General features: G+C 45.3%; 1 protein-coding gene across 2 annotated transcripts in view; it reads left to right on the top strand.

Annotated features, from left to right (window-relative positions):
• LOC309361767 (UDP-N-acetylglucosamine--peptide N-acetylglucosaminyltransferase 110 kDa subunit) overlaps positions 1 to 18,898 on the top strand; it is an 89,869-nt gene extending 70,971 nt beyond the window's left edge. For both annotated transcript variants that reach the window (XM_081896907.1, XM_081896908.1), the window contains exons 18-22: positions 1,030 to 1,191; positions 10,564 to 10,716; positions 15,032 to 15,284; positions 15,973 to 16,096; positions 16,880 to 18,898. In XM_081896907.1, coding sequence (XP_081753033.1) covers positions 1,030 to 1,191; positions 10,564 to 10,716; positions 15,032 to 15,284; positions 15,973 to 16,096; positions 16,880 to 17,054 — 867 coding nt within the window. In that variant the 3' untranslated portion in view covers positions 17,055 to 18,898. The remainder of the gene's footprint in view (positions 1 to 1,029; positions 1,192 to 10,563; positions 10,717 to 15,031; positions 15,285 to 15,972; positions 16,097 to 16,879) is intronic.
• The last annotated feature ends 7,759 nt before the right edge of the window (positions 18,899 to 26,657 follow it).

Below are 26,657 nucleotides of genomic sequence, written 5' to 3'. Positions count from 1 at the left end.
AAGAAACTTGAAAGAAAAAAGAGAAAGCACGTTACAGTTGCATCTCGGGTTACAGACACTTCAGGTTACAGATTTTGCTAACCTGGAAGTAGTACCTCGGGTTAAGAACTTTACCTCAGGATGAGAACAGAAATTGCGAGCCAGCGGCGTGGGGGTGGCGGGAGGCCCCATCAGCTAAAGTGGTACCTCAGGTTAAGAACAGTTTCAGGTTAAGAATGGACCTCCGGCGCGAATTAAGTTCTTAACCAGAGGTACCACTGTATCCACAAGAGAAGAGCTTTCCCACAGGCATCAGACCAACACATGAGGAGTAAATAATAATAATAATAATAATAATAATAATAATAATAATAATAATAATAGTAATAGTAATAAATTATTTATGCCTCGCCCATCTGACTGGGTTTCCCCAGCCACTCTGGGCGGCTTCCAGGAGGAGGAGGAGGATGATAATAAATTATTTATACTCTGACTGGGTTTCCCTTCTAACAGGATGATATTATTATTATTATGCCCAGCCACTCTGGGCGGCTTCCAGCAAAGGATTAAAATACAATCAGGAGCCTTTTCAATCTATTTTTCCCCACGGCTTTTAAAATTGTGACATCTTGCCAAATGAAAGATGGTTCTTTTAAAATCACAGTGGTCCCTTGGCTCTCAAACTTCATCCGTTCCGAAAGTCTGTTCCGAAACCAACGCGTTCCGAAACCAAGGCACACTTTCCCATACGAAGAAATGCAAACGGGATTAATAATCCCCCCTCTCCGTTCATTATATATCATTTCCCTTTTTTATAATCACCTTGCAATCTCCCCGCGTACGATAGCTCTCCCCCCTCCCCACTTTAAAATGCCTGAAACGCGGACACAATAAAGCCACAAGAGGGGTTGCTGTGTTGAAAACCTGATCGTAGCCGACTTTGTAGCAAAATCCATTTCACTTCTAATGCATGCTTCTAATGCACAGGAGTGGCAGCGAGGTGGTGAACATGGGGCTGGATCATTATTATTCCATTATCTTGGCTTCCAGATGAAATGTCCGGACGGCGGGGACGATGGCGCCGCTGGGCTCAGCATGCCAGTCATTCCCATGAACACCATTGCTGAAGCCGTGATTGACATGATCAATCGTGGGCAGATTCAGATCACCATCAACGGATTCAACATCAGCAACGGGCTGGCAACGACTCAGGTGAGAGGATTGGGTGTTGTTTCCCCAATGTGTATAGTCTTGCTTTTGGTTATATACAATTGTGTTGGTTTATTCTAGGCATCCCCAACCTTCGGCCCTCCAGATGTTTTGAACTACAATTCCCATCATCCCTGACCACTGGTCCTGCTAGCTAGGGATCATGGGAGTTGTAGGCCAAAAACATCGGGAGGACCGCAGGTTGGGGGGTGCCTGGTTTATTCAAACCCTGCCAATGAGTCCAATTCTTTATGTTGCCCCTTCATATATATGTTGTAAATGGTCCCCATTCTCTTTCAAAGTCTTTTCTATCCTTTTCATGTAATTTATCTGTCAATTTTGCCAGTTCTGCATATCCCATAAGTTTCCCTTGCCATTGTTCTTTCGCTGGTATTTCTTCTGTCTTCCATGCTTGTGCTAATATAATTCTTGCTGCTGTTGTTGCATTGATAAATCATTTCTAATTTTCTTTTTTCTAAATCTTGATCTAAAATTCCTAGGAGGAATGCTTCTGGTTTCTTAAGTCTTTTTAAACATTTTTTTCTAATTCAATATATATCATTCCCCATTTATTTCTAACCCTTTTGCATTCCCACCATATATTATAAAATGTACGGGATGGAGGGACTTTCGAGGAGCCTTGGGGCTAGGACTGCCCAGAAGCAGAATCCGCCTGCAATTCAATGAGATGATGATGATGATGATAATTGATTAAGGAATGAACGAAAGAAGAATTTATTATGATTTATACCCCGCCCATCCAGCTTGCACAGAACTTGCACAGCCCTGAGCCTCTGTTTCCAAAAAGCAAGCTTGACCTGAGAGAGTCCTGGGAGATTTGGCCCCCCAAAACAAGCTCAACAGCTTCAGCTTGGCCCCCTAAAAAAATCTCAGCAGCTTGGGCCCCCTAAAAAAAGCTGACTGCTGAAAACATGGACAATTCTGTAACTCAACCCCAGGAACAACAACTTTTACATCCTAAGAATGGTTGCGTTATTACGGAGACAGAGGGAGAGCTGATCAAAATCTGTCCCCCGCAATGAAGCGTGGAAAATAGCGGGTTGGGCCAACAAAATAGGGGACGAGACATTTTGTGAATACATAACGTGTTTTGATGTGATAACGTTGCAGGAAACCTGGGCAACTGACAACATAGTCCTTGATGGCTACCGTATTTTTCGCCCTATAGGACGCACCGGCCCATAGGACACACCTAGATTTGGGGGGGGATAAAGGGGAAAAAAATTATTTTCCCCCCTAGGCGCGGGGCTGGGGCGGGGGAAGCCCGAGCTTCCCCCGACGCAAGCCCCCAGAGCGATGCCGAAGCTGCGTGCAGCTTTGGCATTGCTCTGGGAGCTTGCGGCGCTGGGGGAGGGGGAAGCCCTCCGCCAGCCTTCTAACCAAGTCGGGGGGCAGCGGGAAAGGCGCGCTGCGCCTCTTCCGCTGTCCCCCGAGTTTGCAGGGCTGGTGACGGGGAGGAGCAGGCTTCTCCCCCCTGCCAGCCTTCTATTTTTTTAAAAAGGATATTTATTAAGATTTTTTAAAATATTACAATAAAAATGAAAAAACAAAAATACAAAATAAAAATAGTTAAAAACACAGATTTTCCATTGCTAGTTTTCCTTTAGCTTGTTTCCCGGACCTCCTCATACCTCCTTTTTTTGTATTCCACTTCAAATTGTCGGTTCAGCAAATCCTTACCATTAAATTTTTACCTGTTTATATCCCTTTTTTCATATTCTCTTAAAGCATTACAGGTGGAAACCACTTAATTTCTATCCAACATCATTCTAACATTCATTAATTTTACAATATTTCTGTAGATAGTCTTTAAATTTCTTCCAATCTTCTTCCACCGACTCTTCTCCCTAGTCCCGGATTCTGCCAGTCATTTCTGCCAATCCCATATAGTTTGTCACCTTCATCTGCCATTCTTCCAAAGTGGGTAGATCTTGTGTCTTCCAATACTTTGCAATAAGTATTCTTGCTGCTGTTGTAGCGTACATAAAAAAAGTTCTATCCTTCTTTGGCACCAATTGGCCGACCATGCCCAGGAGAAAGGCCTCTGGTTTCTTCAGAAAGGTATATTTAAATACCTTTTTCATTTCATTATAGATCATTTCCCAGAAAGCCTTGATATTGGGCACGTCCACCAAAGGTGAAAGAATGTACCTTCAGTTTCTTTACATTTCCAACATTTATTATCGGGCAAATGATAGATTTTTGCAAGCTTGACTGGGGTCATGTACCACCTGTATATCATCTTCATAATATTCTCTCTTAAGGCATTGCATGCCGTAAACCTCATACCTATTGTCCATAACTGTTCCCAGTCAGCAAACATAATGTTATGTCCAACATCTTGTGCCCATTTAATCATAGCAGATTTAACCGTTTCATCCTTCCCCCCTGTTAGCCTTCTAACCAAGTCGGGGGACAGCGGGAAAGGCGCGCTGCGCCTCCTCGCTGTCCCTCGAGCTTGTGGGGCTGGCGGTGGGGCTCTCCTGAAGCGCACCGACCCCTCTCGCTCTCCAGGCTTCAGCGAAAGCCTGCATTCGCCCCATAGGACGCACACACATTTCCCCTTCATTTTTGGAGGGGAAAAAGTATGTCCTATAGGGCGAAAAATACGGTATTTTCCCTGTGAAATTAAGGCCTCTAAGCTGCACGAAAGGGGAAGCCAGGGGGGGGGGCTAGTAACTCTGGTCTCCACTTCCTTGATGTCACAGGTTACTGAGTGTTCAGTTCTCGAGCACCTGGCGCAGGGGATCACCTTGCACTATGAGTCCAAGAATATCGTCTCAGCTTACATTCCACCATACAAAGTGCAAGCACAGATTGAGAGTACATGGCGTAAATTCCATCGTTTCCTTTACTCTCTTCAAATTAAGTACCTTCAAATTAAGTACCTTTTTACATAATGGGAGACATGAATGCCAGACTAGGCTCAAATGACGACTGCCTGGAAATAAAATTTCCAATGTTAAGGAAAGTAAAGGAAAACAGCCTTTTCTCCTTAAGCTCCCGCCCCCATAGGTCTTCTAAAGACCACCAAATCAACTATGCCGGCTTTTGTCTGGCCTCTTTACAAATAAGTCCTGACTTCATGATTGTTAACGGGGCACTACCGGGGGACAGAGGAGAGTTCATAAATTCTAATGGAGCTAGCACAGTAGATTACTGTCTCAGTAACAGGGAAGCCTTTAAATTAATCAAAAACTTCAATATCGATAACAGGACTGAGAGTGATCATTTGCCTCTGATCATCTCCACTACAGTGGTACCTCGGGTTACATATGCTTCAGGTTACATTCGCTTCAGGTTACAGACTTCGCTAACCCACAAATATTACCTCGGGTTAAGAACTTTGCTTCAGGATGAGAACAGAAATCGCACAGCAGCGGGAGGCCCCATTAGCTAAAGTGGTGCTTCAGGTTAAAAACAGTTTCAAGTTAAGAACGCTCCTCTGGAACGAATTAATTACTTAACCTGAGGTACCACTGTATTGGCCAAAATTCAATTCAGTGCTCTCACATAGAACAAGAGAATATTGATAAAACTAATGTTCCAGCATTGTGTAGGAAAAAATGGACACCTGAGCTGGCTACTGTAGCTGAGATATCAACAGATTCTTCCCTGTCTGCTAACGAAAATCTCATGGAGTTATTGCAGGATGTGGTCTCTGTTAACATAAATCCAGCCAGCAAGCCCCACATTACTAAAGGGTGCAGATGGTTCAACCAAGAGTGCCGCGTGAAGAAAGCCTTAAGGAACTCTTATTTGGCCTACAGAAACGCTGGCCTAAACTATTTACCCCCAACCTATTTCAAAAGTAAAAAAGAGTACAAAGCCCTTTTGGCTTCGAAAAAAAGGTAGTCTGCGGACAATATGATCAAGCTAGGGAACTATAGATTAAACCACTATTGGCAAATCGGCTGGGTCAATCTGAAGCCTACTATATCAGATATCTTCAGGACGACAAGTCCAATGATATCACAGTGGCCGTGGCAAAGTTTCTTTCAGTAGTCATACAAATCAAAGATCAACATACCCATGACTAAACAAATAACGCTTTGGTCTCCCTTCTCTGGGGGGTTGTCTGTATGAATCTATTTTATTCTGAATCCATGTTATGGGTCGTTGGACCACAATAAAGATGATAATAAAAAAGCGCAACAGCTTCAGCTCCCCCCAAAAAGCTCAACAGTTTGGCTCCCTAAAATGAGGAGGAGGAGAATTTTTATTTGTACCCCACCCTCCCCGCCCAGAGCTGGGATCAGAGTGGCTGCTATCATATCAATAATACAAGAAACAATTGATCAATTAAAATGCACCCCAAAATTAATTCAAATAAATTAAAGTTAAAAGGGGACAAATGGCCGTCTTCAGGTTAAAATGGAAAGTGGTTAATACTCACCAGAACAAACTGTTTCCCCCAATATTATAAGGACCTGTGAGCCTCGTTGTTATTCTACAAAGAGAAAATGAGACTACCACAACTTCTGGTCGATCCAATGGGCAGTGTTTTGTTTTGTTTTAATAGTGGAAATAGATTTCAGTCCCTTGGAAGTTGGACATGTTTCTTGAAGATGGACTTCTGGCAAGCGATGGGCTGCTCCTCACAACGGTTGGGAGGAATGTTTTTGCCAAAAATCTCAGAAACCTCATCAGGAGGGCTTTAAACTGACTAATGTGGGGGAGGGAGACAGTGCTCCTGAAGGAGGAGTCTATCAATTGATGAAGATGATCATCCAAATGTCATAGACCAAATGGAGCAAACAGCACGCAGACCTAGTGGTGGGAGGGAAAAATCCTTAAATAAGAGACACGGGGGAATGATTAATGGACTTCAATGTCTGTACACTAATGCGCAAAGCATGGGAAATAAACAAGATGAGCTTGAGCTCTTGGTACAGCAAACTAAATATGACATAATAGGCATCCCTGAAACCTGGTGGGATAAGTCCCACGATTGGAATGTAATAACGGAGGGATACAATCTATTTCAGAGAAACAGACCAGACAAGAAAGGAGGAGGAGTGGCGTTATATGTCAGGGATGTGTATACCTGTGAAGAGATCCAAGATTTAGAACCTCAAAGCCAAAATGAGAGCATTTGGGTCAAAATTAAGGGAGAGAAGAATAACAGGGACCTCATTGTGGGAGTTTACTATAGATCCCCAAGCCAAACGGAGGACATAGATGATGCCTTCCTGGAACAGATGGCCAAGCATGCAAAAGGAAGGGAGATAGTAGTAATGGGGGACTTCAATTACCCGGATATTTGTTGGATGTCAAACTCAGCCAAGAGCATAAGGTCAAACAGATTCCTCACTGGCCTTGCAGAAAACTTCATTGTCCAGAAAGTGGGAGAAGCAACAAGAGGAACAGCCATTTTAGATCTGGTCTTAACCAATGTTGATGACCTGGTTAGTGGGGTAGAAGTGGAAGGATCACTAGGCGCGAGTGATCATGCTCTTCTGAAGTTTACTATACAGCGGAAAGGAGCAGCCAAGCATACTAGGACTCAATTTCTTGACTTTAAGAAAGCCGACTTCATAAAACTTAGGGAAGTGCTGGGTGAGATCCCATGGACAGTAATACTAAAAGGAAAGGGAGTTCATGATGGCTGGGAGTTTGTTAAGAGGGAGATAATAAAAGCACAACTTCAGGCAATACCAATGAGATGGAAACATGGAAGGTGCCTAAAGAAGCCAGGGTGGCTATCTAAAGAACTTTTAACTGAGTTAAGATTAAAAAAGGATGTGTACAAAAAATGGAAAAGGGGGGAAACCACCAAAGAGGAATTCAAACAAATAGCCAGCACGTGTAGACACAAAGTCAGAAAAGCTAAAGCACAGAATGAACTCAGGCTTGCTAGAGAGGTTAAAAGCAACAAAAAAGGCTTTTATGGGTATGTTCGTAGTAAAAGGAAGAACAAAGAAACAGTGGGGTCATTCAGAGGAGAAGATGGTGAAATGCAAACAGGGGACACAGAAAGGGCTGAACTCCTCAATGCCTTCTTTGCCTCAGTCTTCTCCGATAAAGAAAACAATGCCCGACCTGAAGAATTTGGAGCAAATGATTCAGCAGAGGAAACACAGCCCAGAATAACTAAGGAGATAGTACAAGAATACTTGGCTAGTTTAGATGTATTCAAGTCTCCAGGGCCAGATGAAATGCATCCATGAGTATTAAAAGAACTGGCAGATGTGATCTCAGAACCACTGGCAGTCATCTTTGAGAATTCCTGAAGAACAGGCGAAGTCCCGGCAGACTGGAGGAGGGCAAATGTTGTTCCTATTTTCAAAAAGGGGAAAAGAGAGGACCCAAATAATTACCGCCCAGTCAGTCTGACATCAATACCAGGGAAGATTCCGGAGCAGATCATTAAGCAAACAGTCTGTGAGCACCTAGAAAGGAATGCTGTGATCACCAATAGTCAGCATGGATTTCTGAAAAATAAGTCATGTCAGACTAACCTGATCTCGTTTTTTGACAGAATTACAAGCCTGGTAGATGAAGGGAACGCAGTGGATGTAGCCTACCTTGATTTCAGCAAGGCATTTGACAAGGTGCCCCATGATATTCTTGTAAAGAAGCTGGTAAAATGCGGTCTTGACTATGCTACCACTCAGTGGATTTGTAACTGGCTGACTGACCGAATCCAAAGGGTGCTCATCAATGGTTCCTCTTCATCCTGGAGAAGAGTGACTAGTGGGGTGCCACAGGGTTCTGTCTTGGGCCCGGTCTTATTCAACATCTTTATCAACGACTTGGATGATGGACTCAAGGGCATCCTGATCAAATTTGCAGATGACACCAAACTAGGAGGGGTGGCTAACACCCCAGAGGACAGGATCACACTTCAAAACGACCTTGACAGATTAGAGAACTGGGCCAAAACAAACAAGATGTATTTTAACAGGCAGAAATGTAAAGTATTGCACTTGGACAAAAAAAAATGAGAGGCACAAATACAAGATGGGTGACACCTGGCTTGAGAGCAGTACATGTGAAAAGGATCTAGGAGTCTTGGTTGACCACAAACTTGACATGAGCCAACAGTGTGACGCGGCAGCTAAAAAAGCCAATGCAATTCTGGGCTGCATCAATAGGAGTATAGCATCTAGATCAAGGGAAGTAATAGTGCCGCTGTATTCTGCTCTGGTCAGACCTCACCTGGAGTACTGTGTCCAGTTCTGGGCACCACAGTTCAAGAAGGACAGTGACAAACTGGAACGTGTCCAGAGGAGGGCAACCAAAATGGTCAAAGCCCTGGAAACGATGCCTTATGAGGAACGGCTAAGGGAGCTGGGCATGTTTAGCCCGGAAAAGAGGAGGTTAAGGGGTGATATGATAGCCATGTTCAAATATATAAAAGGATGTCACATAGTGGAGGGAGAAAGGTTGTTTTCTGCTGCTCCAGAGAAGCGGCCACGGAGCAATGGATCCAAACTACAAGAAAGAAGATTCCACCTAAACATTAGGAAGAACTTCCTGACAGTAAGAGCTGTTTGACAGTGGAATTTGCTGCCAAGGAGTGTGGTGGAGTCTCCTTCTTTGGAGGTCTTTAAGCAGAGGCTTGATAACCATATGTCAGGAGTGCTCTGATGGTGTTTCCTGCTTGGCAGGGGGTTGGACTCAATGGCCCTTGTGGTCTCTTCCAACTCTGTGATTCTATGGACATGCCCGCTTTAAATCTTTTAAGAGTTCAGTGTAATCTATAGCAACTTGGATACAAATTAAATAAAAAGGAGTGACTTCATAAAATAGCACCATTCGCAAATAACCAAAATGCAGTTGGCTTGAAAAGGCCTAGTGTTGTTATTCAATGTTCCTCTTTTTATTTCTATACTGCTTTATGTTTTTAAGGGGGGAAATCCCAAAGCAGTTGATGTTAAAACATCAAATTAAGCACTCCAGGATAAAACAGCACGGAATAAAGTCAGGTGTAAAGCATTCCATGTAGAGGGCCTTCTTGGTGCTGGTGCCCGCACTGTGGAACGCCCTCCCATCTGATGTCGAGGAAATAAGCAACTATCTGACTTTTAAAAGACAACTGATGTTTTTAAAGTTTGATGTTTTATTCTGTTTTCGATGTTCTGTAGAGAGTCGCCCAGAGTGGCTGGGGAAACCCAGCCAGATGGACAGGGTAAAAATAATAAATTATTATTGTTATTGTTATTGTTATTGTTATTGTTACTGTTACTGTTACTGTTATTGTTATTATTTATCCACAGGCTCCTTCACAAGCGCTTTCTCTATGGGGAAGCTAAGTTACTAGCTAAGCTATTATTATTATTATTATTATTATTATTATTATTATTCAGAGCAGCATAATATGAATCTAAAACATTAGGTTAAAGATTTCAAGATAAAACATTACAAGAGAGGTCAAGTATAGATTGCATACATTTAACGAAGCAAAGTTAAAAAAATCTTAAGATTTAAAACAATATCATTACTGAAGTAGTCAAATATAAAGTGCATATTTAAAACACCACGATTGGCAAAAGAATGAAATATCACCTGAAGCATAACAGAGATCTGCTGCTAATACTGCCAGCGTTGGTTCATGGCGAGCAGCAACTGTGGAACTGAGTCTGTGATGAGAGACAGCCAAGATAGTAACTTTTAAACAAAAGTTATTTTAAAAATCTTTTTGATTTCATTATAGATAATTTCCCAATAATTCTTTATGATTTTGTAATCCCACCCCATCTGAAAAATGTCCCTTCTATTGTTTTGCATTTCCAACACTTGCTTTCCTTTGCTAATTTAACTGGAGCTAAATACCATCTAGACATCCTTTTCATATAATTTTCTTTAACTGCCACACATGCTGTCAATTTTATATCATCCTTCCATTGTTTTCCCCATTCCTCCATCTGGATATTGTGTCCCATCTCTTGTGCCCATTTAATCATAACCGATTTTTTAATTTTTTTTTTAATTATATACAAGCATACATTTCATACAATCCTTAAAAGTGTTCAGATATACTTACACTCAATCCCACAAATAATTCCTTTTCCCATCACCATCCACCACCTCTCACCCCAACCTCTATATGTGCCCATTTAGTGCCCATATTTATCCCCCACCCCGCTCTGTTGTTTCTAATGTTTCTAATAGGACACCATGGTGTCCTCTATTTCCAATAAATAAAAGTTCTTGCCTATTGATTGGGTTCATGTCCAATCACCAAAGGCAGAAGTTGCCAGAGTGAAATCAATGCAAGACAGCCAATATGGTCAATAAATAAACGTTCTGGCCTATTGATTGGGTTCTGATCTGACGCTGCATATTGTTGAGTCAAAGCTCTGCCCCTTGAGCTTCCTTCCGATCTTTCCTTTCTGGCTTCTCTTTCAGATCAACAACAAGGCGGCGACGGGTGAGGAGGTGCCACGCACCATCATCGTCACCACCCGCTCCCAGTACGGGCTGCCGGAGGACTCTGTCGTCTACTGCAACTTCAACCAGCTTTACAAGATTGACCCAGCCACCCTGCAGATGTGGGCCAATGTGAGTAGCTCCCTGCGTCGAATCAGAAGTCACACTGGGCGCCCACTTGGGAAGACCCAGTCCTCTGAGTGCATGTTCTGGAAGCTGGGCAATAGGGGCAGTACAGAATTCCTTTTGGTGTACCGACCTCCCCGCTGCACCAAGATTCCCTGGCCAAGCTGATTCAGGTCGTGGTGGATGTTCTCCTGGAGATCCCTAGTTTGGTTCCCCTTTGCAAGGAGGCGCAACTGATTTGGATGGTCCGCCCCTGCCACCTAATGGATCCAAATGCTTTCCAGAGAGTGGTAGGGAGTGCTTTATCCCATGCTGATGGCCTTTAAGCTGATTCCCTGGGGGGGCTCCTGGAATGCAGAGTTAATCAGGGCTATCAACCGCCTGGCTCCGAAGCGCCCTCTCCGATTGCTGAGGGTGATGAAATAATCGCTGAGACGGCTAGAGGGCGGGTGGCAGAAAACTCATTCTGAATCAGACCAGACACGGGTTAGAGCTCAACGTCGAGCCTACTGAGTGGTGACAGCGAAGAGGACTTACTTCACCACCCCATTGCATCTGCAGAAAACAGCAGCAGGTGGTTTCTTTCAGGTGGTTCACAATTTCACGGAACCACCTTTGCCACCGGGGCCTGGGAAAGACCCCAGGATCTCCTGCAATGATTTTGGAAAGTTTTTTGCAGATAAAGTCACTCAGATTCAGAAAGGGATAGACTCCACTTTGGGACTAGGGATGGGGCGGGAGAGAGCTAAGAGTCTTGTCTAGTCGAGTTGTATGAATCAATTCCAATCTGTTCCACTTGCTTGGACGAGTGAAACCAACCACCTGTCTCCTTGATCTTTGCCCATCCTGGCTCATAAAAGCGAGCTGGGAAGAGCTAGACAATGGGATCCACTGGGTGGCAAATGCTTCCCTCTGTGAGGGCCACTAAAAGAGGCAGTCATTAAACTGCTTCTTAAAAAACATATTTGGACCCGGCCAATATGGCCAACTATCGCCCAGTCTCAAATCTTGCATTCTTGGGCAAGGGGATTGAGTGAGTGGTTGTAGAACAACTCCAGGCACGCCTGGAGGATGCAGACCATTTGGATCCTTTCCAAGCAGGATCCAGGCCTCATCATGGGACTGAAACTGCCTTGGTTGCGCCGATCAAGGATCTCCAGCAGGCTAGGGACAAAGGTGAAAACTGTTTCTCCTTGCCGATGTAGACAGATTCCTCTGAGCTGGAAGGCCCACCACTTGCCCCCTTGACCTGTGCCTGTCCTGGCTGAATAGAGCATGTCCAGACGAGGTGCAGCCCCCCGGGTGAGATCATCAATCTGGCACAGGGACTTTCCCAGGGGAGTTGAAGGAAGCAATGGTGATCTCTAGATCCTTTAGATCTAGCCAATTACCGCCCAGTTTCGAATCTTCTGTACCTAGGTAAGGTAATTGAGAGAGCAGTTACCAAACATTTTGGTAGGTTTCTGGATGAAACATCCAGGAAGGGAGTTGTCGCTGCGGCACTCCTTGTTGTGTGGAGTGCCGCAGGGCACAATCCTTTCCCCGATGCTTTTCAGTATCTTTATGCGCCCCCTTGCCCAGATTGTCCAGAGTTTAGGGCTGAGTTGTCGTCAATATGCTGATGACACCCAGCTTTATCTGTCAATGGACGGCCACCCTGACCTGGCCCCAGATACACTGACCAGATGCTTGGAAGCCGTGGCTGGGTGGCTGCGTGGGAGCCAGTTGAAGTTAAATCCTTCGAAGACAGAGGTCCTCTGGCTGGGTCAGGACAACATGGGGTTGGGGGGCCAACTCCCATCTCTTGCGGGGGCGCAATTAGTGCCAGAGCCTTCTGTCAAGAGCTTGGGTGTAACCTTCGATGCCTCTCTTTCCATGGAGGCGCAGGTTGCAGCCACAGCAAAGGTGGCATTTTTCCACCTCCGCCATATTAAGGAATTGGTTCCTTACCTTTCTCGCCCTGATCTGGCAACAGTGATCCATGCGATGGTCACCTCCAGGCTTGATTATTTTAACTCGCTCTATGCCCTTGAAGCTCCAGCAGGTGCAAAATGCCGCGGCGAGGCTCCTTACGGGGTCCTTGCCGCGGGATCACATTCAGCCACTGCACTGGCTCCTGGTGGAGTACAGGGTCAGGTTTAAGGTGATGGTTTTGACCTTTAAAGTCCTATGTGGCCTAGAACCCTCGTACCTACAGGACTGCCTCTCCTGGTATGCCCCGCAGAGGACCTTAAGGTCCACAAATAACAACCCTTTGGAGGTCCCGAGCCACAAGGTGGTTAGATTGGTCTCAACTAGGGCCAGGGCATTTCAGCTCTAGCCCCAACTTGGTGGAACGCTCTGTCACAAGAGACCAGGGCCCTGCGGGATTTGACATCTTTCCGCAGGGCCTGCAAGACGGAGCTGTTCCGCCTGGCCTTCGGCTTAGACTCACTCTGACACCTTGTATGGGATTTGGCACATAAATTTTCCCGTGGCTTTTTTGTTGGCCCATGCTGGCCCATCCAGCATGGCTAGCTGGCTCGGGTGAATAGCTGATGTTTCCTCCCTTTATAGTCTTGATTTATGGGCTACTACTAAAATGAGGCTGCATTTTAAGCCGTATTTTAATTAATTGGGGTTTTTTTTCTATTACATTTTATTGTAATTTATATTTGGTGTTAGCCGCCCTGAGCCTGGCCCTGGCCAATGAGGGCGGGGTATAAATAATTTATTATTATTTATTGGTTCTGCTGCATCTCTCGGCGGACTTTGATACCATTGACCATAATATCCTTCTGCACCGTCTAGAGGGGCTGGGAGCTGGGGGCACTGTTATACAGTGGTGCCCCGCAAGACGAACGCCTCGCAAGACGAAAAACCCGCTAGACGAAAGGGTTTTCCGTTTTGGAGGCGCTTCGCAAAACGAATTTCCCTATGGGCTTGCTTCGCAAGAAGAAAGCCCATAGGGAAATCTCCGGGGACCTCTTTTAAATGCTGGCGGTGGAGAGCAAAGCCTTTCGGCCCCCCCTTCCGGCCTTCAGAAGAGGTCCAGGAAGGCCGGCGGGGGCCGAAAGGCTTTGCTCCCCACCACCAGCATTTTAAAAGCAGTCCGGGATAGCAGGGAAGCGCTTCCTGCTATCCCGGATGGCTTTTGAAGGCAGGTGGGGGGGAGCAAAGACTTTTGCCCCCCGCCCACCTTCAGAAGAGGTCCTGGACCTCTTCTGAAGGCGGGCAGGGGGCAAAAGACTTTGCTCCCCCCGCCTGCCTTCCCAGGAGAGCGGAGAAAAGCAGCGCTGCGTTTCTCCGCTCTCCCGGAAGGCAGGCAGGGGGGACAAAGACTTTTGCCCCCCGCCCGCCTTCAGAAGAGGTCGGGGGACAGACTGTCCCCGGACCTGGTCTGAAGGCGGTTTCCATAGGAACGCATTAATTGATTTTTAATGCATTCCTATGGGAAACCGTGCTTCGCAAGACGAAAAACTCGCAAGACGAAAAGACTTGCGGAACGAATTAATTTCGTCTTGCGAGGCACCACTGTACAGTGGTTCTGCTCCTTCCTCCTGGGCTACATCCAGAAAGTGGGGGGGGGATGAGCGTTCAGACCCCTGGGCTCTCACTTGTGGGGTGCCTCTTCCCCCATGCTTTTTAACATTGATATGAATGCACCGAGAGAGATCACCAGGGGATTTGGGGCTGGGCATTTCCATCAGTATGCGGATGATACCCTGCTCTACCTCTCCTTCATATCTGAGCCAGTGAAGGTCCTGTGTGAGGGTCTGGAGGCGGTTGGCGGATGGATGGTGGCTAACGGATTGAGGTTGAATCCTGACAAGACAGAAGTCCTGTTAATGTGGGACAGGGGAGAGGCTGCTGTGGAGGACTCCCTGGTTCTGAACCGGGTAACTGTCCCTGAAGGACCAGGTGCGCAGCCTGGGAGTCATTTTGGACTCGCCTCTGTCCATGGAGGCACAGGTCCATTCTGTGTCCAGGGCAGCTCCGTCTGGGACACAGGATAAGACCCCACCTGAAGGAACATCTCCACCCTGGACCCTGGTCCCTCACCCAAGGTCCTTCTGGTGGTTCCCTCCCTGCGAGAAGTGAGGTTACAGGGAACCAGACAGAAGGCCTTCTCAGTGGTGGCTCCCTCTCCCATCAGATGTCAAAGAAATAAACTATCGGACTTTTAGGAGACATCCCTCTTTAGGGAAGCTTTTAATGTTTGATGTTTTATTCTGTTTAATATTCGGTTGGGAGCCACCCAGAGTGGCTGGGGAAACCCGGCCGGATGAGCGGGGTAGAAATAATAAATTATTATTGTTAATGTTATTGCTATTACTTGCAGATTTTGAAACGTGTCCCAAACAGCGTCCTATGGCTGCTGCGTTTCCCAGCTGTGGGGGAACCAAATATCCAGCAGTATGCGCAGAACATGGGCCTCCCCCAGAACCGGATCATATTCTCTCCGGTCGCCCCCAAAGAGGAGCATGTGAGGAGAGGGCAGTTGGCAGACGTCTGCCTGGACACCCCCCTTTGCAATGGCCACACCACCGGGATGGATGTCCTCTGGGCTGGAACCCCCATGGTGACCATGCCAGGTGAGATGGCAGCTCGAGTCGATATTGTGATGATTACAATGATTATGCATATTGTTCTGGTATTGGGTGCCGAGACACGTTGCTTTGAGTTGGACCTGGGATTCCCACCAGGGGGGTGTTCTGGGGGATTGTCAGGAGGTTGGCCTATGTATCCCAAGGGCTTGGTTGTGAGCCAGATGGTTACGCTAGTGGGAAGGAAGGAAGACTTGGGTTATCCAGTTTGGGCAATGGGCCCTTCTACTTGGGCGCATCCCTTAATCCACCAAGAAGATGTTCCTCAACAACAGGGGTCTGCAAATTTTGTCGGCAGGGATTAGGGATAGGGCTTAGGGTTAGGGAGTTAGAAATAGGGATAGGGGCTAGAGATAGGAGTTAGGGATAGAGGATAGGGCAGGGGTCAGCAAACTTTTTCAGCAGGGGGCTGGTCCACTGTCCCTCAGACCTTGTGGGGGTCCGGAATATATTTTGGAAAAAAGAAATGAACGAATTCCTATTCCCCACAAATCATCCAGAGATGCATTTGAAATAAAAGAACACATTCTACTCGTGTTAAAACACATGTCCGCGGGCCGGATTAAGAAGGCGATTGGGCTGGATCCAGCCCCTGGCACTTAGTTTGCTCAACAAGATGAGGACAGACCATGCTTGCAACGGAGCTTTGTATGACCTGCTGCCCTCCATTTTGCAGGGGAAACCCTCGCCTCACGCGTTGCTGCCTCCCAGCTCACTTGCCTCGGGTGCCCCGAGCTCATCGCAAAGAGTCGACAGGAATACGAAGACGTCGCCGTGAAACTGGGGACCGATCCAGAATAGTAAGTAGACATGAAACTGGGGTTGGGAGAGGCTGCGGCATTGGTTGTGCAGCTCACGAAACCCGAAGGTAGCATTCAAATGCCTTGGCACTCAAACGACCCAGAAGCTAAACGCTGCAAACTCAGAAGGAAGTGTTCTGGTTTGTGGACTTTTTCCGGAAGCCAAACGTACTCCGTTTTGAGTGCCACGCTTCCAATTTCAGTGCCACGCTTCCGTTTGCAAAGAGCAGTTGCTAAAGACAGGCACTCATTGAGACATGCTCTTTGCATACTTTATTATTATTATTATTATCATCATCATCATCAACAACAACAGTTTGCAAAGAGCAGGTGCTAAAGACAGGCGAATCATACGTGGATAGTGCCGAGGGTGGACTGGCGATTGGTTGTTGCTGCAAAAATGGGGGGCGTCTCATAGACGGAAAAATAATACGATATATAAGATTTTATGGACGTGCATGAACACGTATATTAAAAAGGAACCAAGAGGGGGGATTCCTTTTGGGAATCGTAAAATCCTTGTTTTACAGAAAGGTTCCACCTTGCTGGCGTCCTCTTAATTTGGACAATTGGAGGAATGTTTCCTTTTTGCAATAATAAATATATAACTATTAGAATGGAACTGAGGGGGGAGCGGAAGGAGGTTGACCCCACCCAAATTACCGTTTAATTTGTTTGTGATTTCCCATTTTTTCTTTTCGGGAAAATCAATGAAATGTTGATTAATAAATGGATTACTAATAATTAATTAATTAATAATAAATGAACATTTGTCTCATGTAGCCTGAAGAAGATCCGTGGCAAGGTGTGGAAGCAGAGGATATCCAGCCCCCTCTTCAACACCAAGCAGTACACCCTGGAACTGGAGCGGCTCTACCTCCTGATGTGGGACCACTTCTCCGCCGGCCACAAACCAGACCACATCCTCAAGCCCGCCGAGACTGGGGAATCAGCCTAAAGATCCGGAGCCACGGAATATAGATCCTTCAGGATATGTCCCTCCTTCCGGAGCAGAGGGAAGCGGGAGCCAAGGATGTGATTTGGATGGCAACCGGTGACTCTAGTTCTTGCATGACGGGGACGCCAGCAATTTCCGACCCCCTGAAAAAACCCTCTTTTCTGGATCTTCTTGCCGCGGGGAGGCGTGAACGGATGGTCAGTTGATTCGGATTTCCCGTGAACAAGTCTCTTTTCTCCCCCCCTTCCTTCCTACACAAATCTGGAGCTTTTAAAGATAACGTTGTTAAGAATTCCTCTTGGTCCGTCAGTGGCTCTCTTTTAACAGCATTTTAAGTCCGCATCCTTCTTCCAAGGTTGATGGAAGGGATAAACGCGCCGCAGCTTTTACGGGTTTTATAAACCACTCAAACCAACATCCGCTTTCTTAATCTTGGACTTCTCTCTGGGGCTACTGTTGTTTGTTTTTTGCTTCAATTTATGCTGGGTCGACTGCAGAAAAAGCAAGCGCAATTTAAGACCTAAAGTTTTGTTTCTTTCAGCTTCAATTCACGCCGGGTCGATTGCACGGAAAAAGCAAATGCAATTTAAGACGTAAAGTTTTGGCTTTTTCAGCTTCAATTCACACCGGGTTGACTGCGCCAAAAAAATGCGTAAAGTGGGGGGGAGGATAGCAACCCGGTGCCAAACCGCATCCTTCCAGGGAGGCATCAAATTATGTACAGAGGCGCAGGCCTGCACACCGCCATCAAGGCTGAAAATGAATAGAAGAGCGTTGGTTTTTGCCCAGGTTGGCGCATTCGGACGTGCGCTTCTCAGTTGATGGAACAATTATGTGCTGGGCCGCCGGCGCTTTGACTTTGTCAAATGCAGCTCTTCCAGGTAAGTATGGGTTTCCGCCTCCACTTCGGCAAGCTTTTTGGAAATATCACGGTCGAGCGCAAACCTCCTTTTTCACATCCGAAGTATCGCTGACCAGCTTTTAGCCCATAAAATGATTGATTGGAGGGCAAAGCTTGTATCTGATGGGTTGTTTTCCAAATTGCTTCCCTGCCCAACGCCGAAAAGATTAAGAGTGGTGCATTTTCTGTGCTTGCGGTGGTGCTGCACATGGATCCGTGCCAATAATTTATATCTGTGGCCGGCCTCACGCGCCTTTCGTTATATTCTGAATTTGATCCTCAGGTATGTCGCCCTGAGCTGTGCTTAAACCTTTGCAGTTCCCTTTGTTTGGGCTTAATTTGGGCTGGATTGTATCGATTATTTATATATAGTTATCAGCAAGAAGCATTTAGTTGCCCAAGCCCTGGAGTCAACCCTTAAATCTTTGCAGCGCCAGTTGCCTTCGTTTGGGCTTAATATGGGCTGGATTGTATCGATGATCTATATATAGATAATATCAGCCAGAAGCATTTGTCCCGGGCCCTGAGGTTAAATCTTCAATCTTTGCAGCGCCAGTTCCCTTCATTTGGGCTTATTATGGGCTGGGTTATATCGATTCTCTAGATATAGATAAGAATATTGATGAGAAGCATTTAGTTGCCCCCGTGCCCGGCGCTTTCTTTTCATGGCGAAGAATTCTGAATTTTGCCGCCAGTGGAGAAAGGCTACACATCTACTTGGGAGTAAACTAGGGAGTTGAGCTTTCGCTTTCAGTCCAGAGATTAGGGAGTTGAGCTTTCGCTTTTCGCCAGAAGATGTCCTGGAAAGGTTAACCACTGTGTAGTTTTTAAAAAGGCGAGGGAAGAAGGTGTCTTTCCTCCCGTTGTGTTTCTTTCTGCTTGCTCACTGTAACGGCTTCTATTTCCAGATAAGTGTCGGACAAATAAAAATGAAAATCACTGACTTGGAGCGTTTCTTATGTTTTTTTATACATGAGTAGAATGTGTCCTTTTATTTAAAATGCCTTTCTGGGCATAGGAATTGGTTTAGTTCCCCCCCCCCCAAAAAAATATATATATATATATAGTCCGGCCCCCACAAGGTCCTAGGGACAGTGGAATGACCCATGGCTGAAAAAGGTTGCTGACCCCTGTCTTAGACCTTTTAATTCTCAGAACAGCAGACTGGTGCAAGGTGCTATTTTTTGCAATATTTGTAGGGGCCGATCCAAACTCGAATAATAAGAATAAATAAATAGATTTATACACCTGCCCATCTAGGTCTGGTGGTGGTTTTAATTTTTTTTTTATAAAAAAATTTTATTGGAATTTTATTTACAACATTACACAACCCCCTCCCAACCAATACACAAATCCATCCTCTTTAAACATGAACATAACACAGTGAGCATAACATACAATAATACAAACAACCAAATAAAAGACTTCCTTTATCCTGTATCTGGCCTCCTTATTTACTTATAAACTCTTTCCTTTATGAATAATTACTAAGATTTTTCTAATTATAACCTAAATATCCACAAAGTCTCTTGCAGACATTAATTGAAACAAGTCCAGGTATAGGGCACTGTTTTGTGAAGTATTCTCTGCATTTTCCCCATGCTTTTTAAAAACTCTTGTCTAGTGTGATCTCTGTCTCTGTTAATCTAGCCAGTTCAAAATACTCTTAACAGTTTATCTTGCCATTCCTTTTTTGTTGGCACAGTTTCTTTTTTCCAGTTTTTAGCAATTAGGATCCTTGCCGCTCCTGTGGCATAGAGGAATATTTTCTGATCTTCTCTTGCTATACCTGTGCCCGTTATCCCTAGTAGAAAAGCTTCTGTATTTTTCATAAAGTTACACTTAAACATTTTCTTAAGCTCATCATACACTGTGTTCCAGAACCTTTGGATTTTTTCACAGGTCCACCAAACATGTATAAGTGTCCCCTCTGTTTTACCACACCTCCAGCACAGATTTGTTTTTGTCTTAGCTATTTTGGTAGGTGTTAAAGTACCACCTATAAAACATCTTGATTAGGTTTTCCCTCAATACTTCACAGGCTGTAAATTTCCAGTTCTTTCTCCATATTTCTTCCCATGCTGATAAGTTAATGGTTTTTCCAATATGTAAAGCCCACTTGATCATTACCTGCTTGACCTGTTCGTCTTTTGATAGTACCTTATTTGTTTTGTAATAACACTTTTTCTAATCATGAAGGTTCATTTGAGAAACCTTTTTTTTAATATGTCCTGAACACTTCATGTAATTGATGGTACTGGATCCAACCCATAAGGTCACAGAATCATAGAATCATAGAGTTGGAAGAAACCACAAGGGCCATCGAGTCCAACCCCCTGCCAAGCAGGAAACACCATCAGAGCACTCCTGACATATGGTTGTCAAACCTCTGCTTAAAGACCTCCAAAGAAGGAGACTCCACCACACTCCTTGGCAGCAAATTCCACTGTCAAACAGCTCTTACTGTCAGGAAGTTCTTCCTAATGTTTAGGTGGAATATTCTTTCTTGTGGCCGCTTCTCTGGAGCAGCAGAAAACAACCTTTCTCCCTCCACTATGTGACATCCTTTTATATATTTGAACATGGCTATCATATCACCCCTTAACCTCCTGTTCTCCAGGCTAAACATGCCCAGCTCCCTTAGCCGTTCCTCATAAGGCATCGTTTCCAGGCCTTTGACCATTTTGGTTGCCCTCCTCTGGACACGTTCCAGTTTGTCAGTGTCCTTCTTGAACTGTGGTGCCTAGAACTGGACACAGTACTCCAGGTGAGGTCTGACCAGAGCAGAATACAGTGGCACTATTACTTCCCTTGATCTAGATGCTATACTCCTATTGATGCAGCCCAGAATTGCATTGGCTTTTTTAGCTGCCGCGTCACACTGTTGGCTCATGTCAAGTTTGTGGTCAACCAAGACTCCTAGATCCTTTTCACATGTACTGCTCTCAAGCCAGGTGTCACCCATCTTGTATTTGTGCCTCTCATTTTTTTTGCCCAAGTGCAATACTTTACATTTCTGCCTGTTAAAATTCATCTTGTTTCTTTTGGCCCAGTTCTCTAATCTGTCAAGGCCATTTTGAAGTGTGATCCTGTCCTCTGGGGTGTTAGCCACCCCTCCCAGTTTGGTGTCATCTGCAAATTTGATCAGGATGCCCTTGAGTCCATCATCCAAGTCGTTGATAAAGAAGTTGAATAAGACCGGGCCCAAGACAGAACCCTGTGGCACCCCACTAGTCACTCTTCTCCAGGATGAAGAGGAACCATTGGTGAGCACCCTTTGGGTTCGGTCAGTCAGCCAGTTACAAATCCACTGAGTGGTAGCATAGTCAAGACCGCATTTTACCAGCTTCTTTACAAGAATATCATGGGGCACCTTGTCAAATGCCTTGCTGAAATCAAGGTAGGCTACATCCACTGCGTTCCCTTCATCTACCAGGCTTGTAATTCTGTCAAAAAACGAGATCAGGTTAGTCTGACATGACTTATTTTTCAGAAATCCATGCTGACTATTGGTGATCACAGCATTCCTTTCTAGGTGCTCACAGACTGTTTGCTTAATGATCTGCTCCGGAATCTTCCCTGGTATTGATGTCAGACTGACTGGGCGGTAATTATTTGGGTCCTCTCTTTTCCCCTTTTTGAAAATAGGAACAACATTTGCCCTCCTCCAGTCTGCCGGGACTTCGCCTGTTCTTCAGGAATTCTCAAAGATGACTGCCAGTGGTTCTGAGATCACATCTGCCAGTTCTTTTAATACTCTTGGATGCAGTTCATCTGGCCCTGGAGACTTGAATACATCTAAACTAGCCAAGTATTCTTGTACTATCTCCTTAGTTATTCTGGGCTGTGTTTCCTCTGCTGAATCATTTGCTCCAAATTCTTCAGGTCGGGCATTGTTTTCTTTATCGGAGAAGACTGAGGCAAAGAAGGCATTGAGGAGTTCAGCCCTTTCTGTGTCCCGTTTGCATTTCACCATCTTCTCCTCTGAATGACCCCACTGTTTCTTTGTTCTTCCTTTTACTACGAACATACCCATAAAAGCCTTTTTTGTTGCTTTTAACCTCTCTAGCAAGCCTGAGTTCATTCTGTGCTTTAGCTTTTCTGACTTTGTGTCTACACGTGCTGGCTATTTGTTTGAATTCCTCTTTGGTGGTTTCCCCCCTTTTCCATTTTTTGTACACATCCTTTTTTAATCTTAACTCAGTTAAAAGTTCTTTAGATAGCCACCCTGGCTTCTTTAGGCACCTTCCATGTTTCCATCTCATTGGTATTGCCTGAAGTTGTGCTTTTATTATCTCCCTCTTAACAAACTCCCAGCCATCATGAACTCCCTTTCCTTTTAGTATTACTGTCCATGGGATCTCACCCAGCACTTCCCTAAGTTTTATGAAGTCGGTTTCTTAAAGTCAAGAAATTGAGTCCTAGTATGCTTGGCTGCTCCCTTCCGCTGTATAGTAAACTCCAGAAGAGCATGATCACTTGCACCTAATGATCCTTCCACTTCTACACCACTAACCAGGTCATCAACATTGGTTAGGACCAGATCTAAGGTGTTGTTTAATTTCCTCATAATCTTTAATTACCAATTTATTGTCTTTTCCCCTAATCAGGTCTTTATATGTGGCCCATTCTAATTCCATATTTTTCTTTTTTATTGTAATTGCTTCTAGAGGTGATGCCCACCATGGTGTTTTTGGTTCTAGGAGATCCTTATGTTTTTTCCATGTTTTATATAACGATTTCCTTATGACATGATTCGTAAATCCCGTGTACTTTCCCTGGTTGTGTTTTTTTAAGGAACCAAACGCGTTGCAAATATGGATTCCCCAAATAAATGGGAATAATAATAATGATAATAATGATAATAATAAATTTATTTATACCCTGGCTGAGACCGGGCTCAGGGCAGCTAACATCAAATATATAATACATTGAAAACAGAAAATCAAACGATTAAGTTTAAAATATAATTCAAGCCACATTGAAAATCAAAATAAAATCAAGTGGGAAACTACAAACCGTAGTTTCGTAGGTGTAAGGAATCAAAAGTTCACCAGGTTTATGCTGTACATTTCCACGACTGCTTTGCTTTGAATGGCAGGACAACCGGCTGCAGAGAGCTGGCAGTTCCTGTGCCTCCCAGGATTATTAAAACCGTTTGCCTCTCTTGCCAGGCTCTGGGTTGCAAAAGAAAGATGGGTGTGAAGTCAGAATCCATCTGTAAATGCAGCACCTGCCATGGAGGAGGCGGAAGCGGAAAGGGGGTGAGCCCAAACGAAAACGCCAACAAGACTGGGGAAAGTACAGAGAATACATTCCAAAGCAGTGCCCTCTGTTCAATACTTGGGACTTATTTCACTGAGCTTCTGCCAAATCAATGAAGGCATGCATAGGCAAACTCGGCCCACCAGATGTTTTGGGACTACAACTCCTATCATCCCTAGTTTACAGGACCAGTAGCCAGGTATCATGGGAATTGTAGTCCCAAACATCTGGAGGGCTGAGTTTGCCTATGCCTGGTTTACCCAAAACGAAAAGAAGGAAGCCAACTGGAAAGAAGAAATGAAATATGGTATATATCAGGGGCCCCCAAAGAATTTAAAGGGGGGAAAAACTGGATGTACATTTCCCAAATATAAGATAAAAAACAAAATAAAACCAACATACAGCAACCGTGTTTTGTGATGTGTCGGCTCCTATTTGTGATGTGCAAATGGCTTTAGATACCTATCAGATCCACCAGTTACCAAATATAGCATATATTCAACAAAAATCCAGTGACAATTTGTTGTTGACAAACGACAGCTGGACATATCAAGGGCCCCATTACCTTCAGGAGCTGAGGGCCTCATCAAACCTAAATCTGGCCCTCTATCTATCTATCGTATCTATCTACCTACCTACCTACCTACCTATCTAATCTATCATCTATATGTACCTAATGTATCATCTATCTATCTCATCTATCAATCATCTATCTATCAATTACCATCTATTTATTTAATCCATCAATCCTCTATCAATCAGATCTATCTAATTGTTAAATAGTGGGTAGACATAGCAGACGACACAGCGATTTCTCCAAAGCAGCTCTTGTTTATTCACAGGCCAGAACAGAACAGAACTGAACAGCAAACAGCTCAGCCAGCCTGCTTTTATAGGCATTGCATTGTACAAGTTATAACACTTCATTTCATATTAATAAAGCTATTCATAATTATTAGTAGTTTGCATCCTATCTTGACATCTTTTATTATTTCATGTTATAGCAAGTTTCTAGAGACTAGATGATGAGTCTTTGTAAACGGGATTTCTAAAGGATCTTTTGTGATTGCCCAAATGAATAAAAATAATTATTAATAATGATTTCATTATGAATATACTTCTTCTGAATTGTATTTCAGTTCAACCATTGCTTTGATAAAATACATCTTTTGTGATGGGCAAATGGCTTGAGATACCTATGAGGTCCATCAATGAACATATAGCATATATTCAACAAAAAAACGGCGACAATTTGTTGTGGACAAAGGACATCTGGCCATATAAAGGGCCCCATTACCTTCAGTATCTTAGGTAAAGGTAAAGGGACATTCTTTTTCTTTTATTGGTATGTTCTTTTCTATTCCTTTTATTTCCATTTCCCCCCTTAAATTCATTGTTTTATTTTTGGTATACATGGGTGTAAGGATTAATTCATTTTAACTTTTTTTAATTGTTTCTAAAGGTAAAGGGACCCCTGACCATTAGGTCCAGTCGTGACCGACTCTGGGGCTGCGGTGCTCATCTTGCTTTATTGGCCGTGGGAGCCGGCATACAGCTTCCGGGTCATGTGGCCAGCATGACTAAGCCGCTTCTGGCGAACCAGAGCAGCGCATGAAAACTCCGTTTACCTTCCCGCCGGAGCGGTACCTATTTATCTACTTGCACTTTGACGTGCTTTCGAACTGCTAGGTGGGCAGGAGCTGGGACCGAGCAACGGGAGCTCACCCCGTTGCGGGGATTCGAACTGCCGACCTTCTGATTGGCAAGCTCTAGGCTCTGTGGTTTAACCCACAGCACCACCTGTGTCCTGTATCTTAGAGCCTCATCAAACCTAAATCCAGCCCTGAGTGCGGAAAAAATTATTATTATTATTATTATTAGCTGAGGGACGCATCAAACCCTAATCCGACCCAGGGACCAGCAGCCAAAATAAGGGACCTGCAGCCTCACCTGTTCCAGGCACTCCAGTCTTCCTGTCCTCCTGCAGTCTGGTCAAACTCATGCTGGTAGCTTCGAGAACACTGTCCAACCAACTTTGTAACCAGAGGTTCAACTGAATAGAATCTGAATCACATGCACCACAAGGCCTATGCAGCCTCAACGTAAGATGGCTCCCCGGCCTGGCTTTGCACTGCAAAGTTTGCAGCAGCACATGCAACAAATTGGCGTCCAGCATTCAAAAACCCCCTCAGCTTACATTAACTAGCCACACACAAGGCATGCAAGCTCCACCCCCAGTCATTCTTAGACTTCTTATTGGGTGAGCAACACAGCCAAGCAACACAGTTGGAGCCTCCTTCCTCCCTGGCCGGCAGGGAGGGAGGGAGAGGAGCAGCCTCCTTTGAAATTTAAGGGACATCATTTAAGGGACATTTAAGGGACATCCATCAATAAGGGACAGCAGTGGGACATGGCGCTGGAATAAGGGACTGTCCCTTCAAATAAGGGACACTTGACAGCTATGCCCTAAGAAGTCTCAAAGTGGCTAACATTCTCTTTTCCCTTCCTCCCCCACAACAAACCCTCTGTGAGGTGAGTGGGGCTGAGAGACTTCAGAGAAGTGTGACTGGCCCAAGGTCACCCAGCAACTGCAGGTGGAGGAGCAGGGAAGCGAACCCGGTTGGTTCCCCAGATTAGAGACTACCACTCTTAACCACTACACCACTGGCTCTCAGTGGTATGAATATATTATTATTATTATTATTATTATTATTATTATTATTATTATTATTATTATTATTATTAGCTGAGGGCCTCATCAAACCTAAATCCAGCCCTGGGTGGGGGGGGGGGTGGTGTGTGCCGCACCGCCGAAAGCGCCTGGCTTTCCACGACCAATCCTGGGACGTGCAGTGGGCCCAGGCGGCTGGGAACCGTAGCGTGCCAAGGAGGAAACTACAGTTCCCGGGAGTCCCGGAGACAAAGCCACGGGCTTTCTACGTGAGGATGACCCGACACGTGTACACTCACGGGTCCTCCTCCAGGGGAAAAGAAGCGACGCGCAACGCCGCCTCCTAACGGGTCGCGCCTTTTTTTCGGTTTTCAGTTTCACGGATCTGAGGTAAATTTTGGTGGGAAAAGGGAGGATTCGAATCCGCCGCTCCAGAGGGGGTCAGGAGAGATAGAGCGCGCGCTGAGGGGGAACGCGCGCTCCCGCTCTCTCCCTCCATTGAGGAGCCGCTCGAAGGCGGCAAGTGGGAGCGCGTGCGCGCCGCTCCCTCCCTCCCTCCCCTCAGGCGCCGCCTGGGACGGAATTAGGCGCGCGCCACCCTCCAGACGCACGGGGGACGATCAAGGGCGGGCGCGAGACCCGGCCTCCCTCCCTACCCGGCGCATGCGCCTCCAGTCCTCCGAAGTCGGGTCTGAGACTTTTGGCGGGAAAGGGGGCCTAGCGCCGCTCCGAGGGGCGGGGGGGGGGCGAAGTGTGGGGCTCGAGC

Source organism: Podarcis melisellensis (genome assembly GCF_964234715.1).
Source record: "Podarcis melisellensis genome assembly, chromosome: Z".
NCBI classification, from domain to species: Eukaryota; Metazoa; Chordata; class Lepidosauria; order Squamata; family Lacertidae; genus Podarcis; species Podarcis melisellensis.
The sequence above is the reverse complement of the archived record's forward strand: the minus strand, read 5'-3'. Positions and strand labels throughout refer to the sequence as shown.